The sequence below is a fragment of the Myotis myotis genome, unplaced genomic scaffold (assembly GCF_014108235.1).
Source record: "Myotis myotis isolate mMyoMyo1 unplaced genomic scaffold, mMyoMyo1.p scaffold_m19_p_3, whole genome shotgun sequence".
Classification (NCBI taxonomy): domain Eukaryota; kingdom Metazoa; phylum Chordata; class Mammalia; order Chiroptera; family Vespertilionidae; genus Myotis; species Myotis myotis.
The window spans coordinates 123,700,342-123,704,902 of NW_023416335.1; the positions used below are offsets into that span (position 1 = coordinate 123,700,342).

General features: G+C 56.9%; 1 protein-coding gene across 1 annotated transcript; it reads left to right on the top strand.

The window, feature by feature from the left end:
- The first annotated feature begins 508 nt into the window (after positions 1-508).
- KCNA6 (potassium voltage-gated channel subfamily A member 6) lies at positions 509-4,271 on the top strand. Its single transcript, XM_036301677.1, has one exon. It carries the CDS (start codon positions 1,195-1,197, stop codon positions 2,776-2,778), a length of 1,584 nt encoding a protein of 527 aa, XP_036157570.1. The 5' UTR covers positions 509-1,194; the 3' UTR covers positions 2,779-4,271.
- The last annotated feature ends 290 nt before the right edge of the window (positions 4,272-4,561 follow it).

Consider the following 4,561-nt stretch of genomic DNA (forward strand, 5'->3'; position numbering starts at 1 on the left):
TAGGAAGCTCTCAAGACATCTCAAAAATGCTGTCTCTCCTTTTTCCTTTTTATTTTCAGTAGAGATTGGAGATGCTGGCAAATCGGTCTTTGTAAACACAGAAGGACAAAATAAGATTTGATTTTCTCATTAAATTTCTGGATGAGTGGAGGCACAGTGCTCGGTGCGTGTGGCGAGTGGGGTGTGTTTTCTTATTGATGAAATGCACTGCGCAGGTCAACGCTGTAAACTGGCATTGAGAAAAGCTGATTGCGGGTGTGGAGGGGGTGTGGTGTGAGGCCATTAGTGCTTGTTTAGGGGCCCGGTGTGTGAACGTGCGAAGGGGAGAGGCGTGCCCGCAGAGCGCGGGAAAGATTACCTGAGGCAAATGTGTGTCTATTCTCACAGCGCCCTGGCTTGCGGCACCCCTGGCTGGGCGAGGGGTGTGTTGTGGGAGTGGGGTGGGAGGGGGCAGCAGGCGGGGCCTGCCACGTCACTCCGGGAGTGTGTGTTGGGAGAGAAGGACAGAGCAGAGAGCCGAGCCGCTGCAGCTGCGGTGGCTGCAGCCAAGGCTTGAGCGGTGGGGAGGTGGGTCCCCGCGCTCCGGCGCCGGGGCAGCCCAGGGCCCTCTCGGAGGCCTGAGGGCAGGCCCACAGGGAGGAGGTGGCGGCTGTGGCGCGGGAACGGCGACCTTGGCTGGACGGAGCCAGCCCGCGGTGGACGTTGGGCGAGGCCGAGCCCCGCCAGGAGTCTTTGCGGAGCCGGAGGGGGAGGCGCATCTGGCGCTTGGGTTCCCGCGGCAGTGGCGGGGCTGAGCTGTTGGAGGCGCGCAGTGGGAGCTGGGGAGTGCTAACCCTGCGTCCAGAAGCCCAGTCTCAGGCACGGAGGTGAGGGGGTGAAGCGCCGTCTTTTCGGGCACCCGGTGTCACACGCGCCAGTGTGCGATTTCAGGTATCCCAGTAAGCTCCAGCCCCAGGCGCGGACCGCTGGAGGCGCGGGGCCAATCCTCTGCGCCCAGGGCACCTCCCCGGACCTACCCTTGCAGGGACCAGGGGTATAGGGCTCACGGATCCCACCGCAGGTCAGCCCGCGAGCTCGGAGGAGCGCGGGCCCCACCCTAGACAGAGGGCGCCGCCGGCGCTGGGAAGCGCTGCCGCTCCAGAGGTGGCATCGGGGGCGCTGTTGCCGTGGCGGGGAGCGCACCGCGGAGAGGACATGAGATCGGAGAAATCCCTGACGCTGGCGGCGCCGGGGGAGGTCCGCGGGCCGGAGGGCGAGCAACAGGATGCGGGAGACTTCCCGGAGGCTGGCGCGGGCGAGGGCTGCTGTAGCAGCGAGCGGCTGGTGATCAACATCTCCGGGCTGCGCTTCGAGACTCAACTGCGCACCCTGTCGCTGTTTCCCGACACGCTGCTGGGAGACCCTGGCCGCCGCGTCCGCTTCTTCGACCCGCTGAGGAACGAGTACTTCTTCGACCGCAACCGGCCCAGCTTCGACGCCATCCTCTACTACTACCAGTCGGGGGGCCGGCTGCGGAGGCCGGTCAACGTGCCCCTGGACATCTTCCTGGAGGAGATCCGCTTCTACCAGCTGGGGGACGAGGCCCTGGCCGCCTTCCGGGAGGACGAGGGCTGCCTTCCCGAGGGCGGCGAGGATGAGAAGCCTCTGCCCTCCCAGCCCTTCCAGCGCCAGGTGTGGCTGCTCTTCGAGTACCCGGAGAGCTCGGGGCCCGCCAGGGGCATCGCCATCGTCTCGGTGTTGGTCATCCTCATCTCCATCGTCATCTTTTGCCTGGAGACTTTGCCCCAGTTCCGTGCAGATGGTCGAGGTGGTAGCAATGGTGGTGGTGTGAGCAGAGTCTCCTCAATTTCCAGGGGGAGTCAGGAGGAAGAAGAGGATGAAGACGATGCCTATACCTTTCATCCTGGCATCACCCCTGGGGGAGTGGGCCCCTCCTCACTAAGTACTCTCGGGGGCTCCTTCTTTACCGACCCCTTCTTCCTGGTGGAGACCCTGTGCATCGTTTGGTTCACGTTTGAGCTCCTGGTGCGTTTCTCCGCCTGCCCCAGCAAGCCCGCCTTCTTCCGCAACATCATGAACATCATCGACTTGGTGGCCATCTTCCCCTACTTCATCACCTTGGGCACGGAGCTGGTGCAGCAACAGGAGCAGCAGTCAGCCAACGGAGGGGGTGGCCAGAACGGGCAGCAGGCCATGTCCCTGGCCATCCTCCGCGTGATCCGTCTGGTGCGGGTGTTCCGCATCTTCAAACTCTCCCGCCACTCCAAGGGGCTGCAGATCCTGGGCAAGACCCTGCAGGCCTCCATGCGGGAGCTGGGCCTGCTCATCTTCTTCCTCTTCATCGGAGTCATCCTCTTCTCCAGCGCCGTCTACTTCGCAGAGGCTGACGATGATGATTCGCTCTTTCCCAGCATCCCAGATGCCTTCTGGTGGGCAGTGGTTACAATGACCACAGTAGGTTATGGGGACATGTACCCCATGACCGTTGGAGGCAAGATTGTGGGCTCACTCTGTGCCATCGCTGGGGTCCTCACCATCGCCCTACCAGTGCCGGTCATTGTCTCCAACTTCAACTACTTCTACCACCGGGAGACCGAGCAGGAGGAGCAAGGCCAGTACACCCACGTCACGTGTGGGCAGCCTGCACCGGACCTGAAGGTGGCCGACGGTGGACTTGGCAAGCCTGAATTCTCTGAGGCTGCCCGGGAGCGCAGACCCAGCTACCTTCCCACTCCACATCGGATGTATGCAGAGAAAAGGATGCTCACTGAGGTCTGACTGATGCAGGCAGGTTCTACACGAGAAGGGTGACACTGAGCAAATAATTTCTTAGGCTGCCTTCTCGTTTTCCATGACTCTCACCTGAACTCCGGTTGGCTCCCTGACTCCTTCCCTTCCCCTAGTGCATGGCGTCCAGGACCAAACACCTGGACTGTCAACCTTGTTACTTGGGCCCCTGCAGCATTCAAGTTTTAGCCATCTAAGTGATATTTTTGAAATTCTAATGGTGCCACCCATTCATGCCATCTTCTGTTATGTGGATGAGATTTCTGTCTGACTTTCCTTCAAGATTCTGGTTTTTTCAAGTCTGAGACTTCTAACAGCTGTAGGTACAGAGATGCCAATAGGATGGAAACCAGGTTATTCCTGGGTCTCTTTTCTCTCCTCAGTGCCCTTTGCTTTGGGGCATGCACCTGTCTTAACTTCTGGCCAGGCGGTACCTGGCAGAAGCTGGAGGAAAGAGACAGGACTCATCTTGCTGCTTTATTCCAGGGCCCTGTAACACCTGCTGGTCATCCTGTAGAAGACCCGTTAGATGCACAGTCTCAAGTGGAATTAGAGAAACTGCAATTAAACTTGGCCATTTGGAGGACGTTAGTGTGAGTCCCGGACCAGAGGGGCCGATGTTTTCTCCCAGGTGTGTTCTGGCACAGTAGACACCAGGCTTTGGTCTACATTTAGTGCCCCCGACTCTGAGCCCCTGACTCTCTCTCCCTTCCAGGAAGGTTCTTTCTCAGATCCAAATGCTCGGTGTGCACGTGCCTTCCTGTGCAGAGGGACTAGCAAAAGGCAACCACGGAGCCGGGAGAAATGGTCGAATAGAGTCAGGCAGCTGGCATGTCCATGTCATCTGAAGAGAGGTGGCACTTAAACAGATGCTGTCATCTCAGAGGGGCAGTGGACTGTTGTTACAGATGGCAAGTTTCTCTCCCTCGCTTCTCCCCAACCTCTCTAGCCCTCCACCCTTCTTCTTGGGAATTTGATTTAGAACAGTTGAAGGCTTTCTAAAAACAACTCCAGCTTAGACCTGCAGACAGGTAAAGCACACATTGGATGCTAGTGTGGGTGTCTTCCCATCTTGTTGGGAATGGAATAGTTGGTTTAGAGTAAGGAGGAAGCTTTATGTCTTTGCTGACAACCACACAATTAGAGGTTTTTGGCTGAGTCAAGCAAACACTCGCCTGCTCTGCCCCTCAGAGCTGCAGCCGACTTGCTCTAACTGGTAAGGTAACTTGGTGGTGTCACCACCACCTGGACTAAGCCATCTCCTTCCATCGTGAAATTCCTGCCTTCCATCACACTGCCCACTTCCCCTCACTTCCCTCCTGGTAACACCATCATTTGTTTGTTGCCTTGATAAACTGTGATGTACTGTTCTGAGCTCTTTTGGGTACAGTTCAGAAACCAAAAGGACTGTTAACATATTTTTAATTTTATATCTATGCTTTAAGACTCTTGGATAAGATTTTTTTTTTCTAAATTATTTTCTTGAAGAGCAACTTAGGAGGGGTGGCCTTTTGAGGGTTTTCTTGAGGTACTACAGCTCTGTGAGTGCCAGATCTCAGTCTGGATTTTGCCACAGCTTTACAGGGTAACTGGCACCATCCTCTTAATGCCTCAGTTTCTCCACCCATTACATGGGAACATTAATGTCTTCCCCTCCCTACCTCATGGGGAACGTTCAATGAACTCATGTGGGAAGCTGGGGGTGATTCTATGCAAATGTGTGAATTTTAGTAATGGACTTGACTTTTAGTTCATTACCCTGTCTCCCACCTCC

Excerpts from the sequence above, each read along its gene's own strand:
- KCNA6 (XM_036301677.1), top strand. The coding sequence starts at position 1,195 with ATGAGATCGGAGAAATCCCTGACGCTGGCGGCGCCGGGGGAGGTCCGC.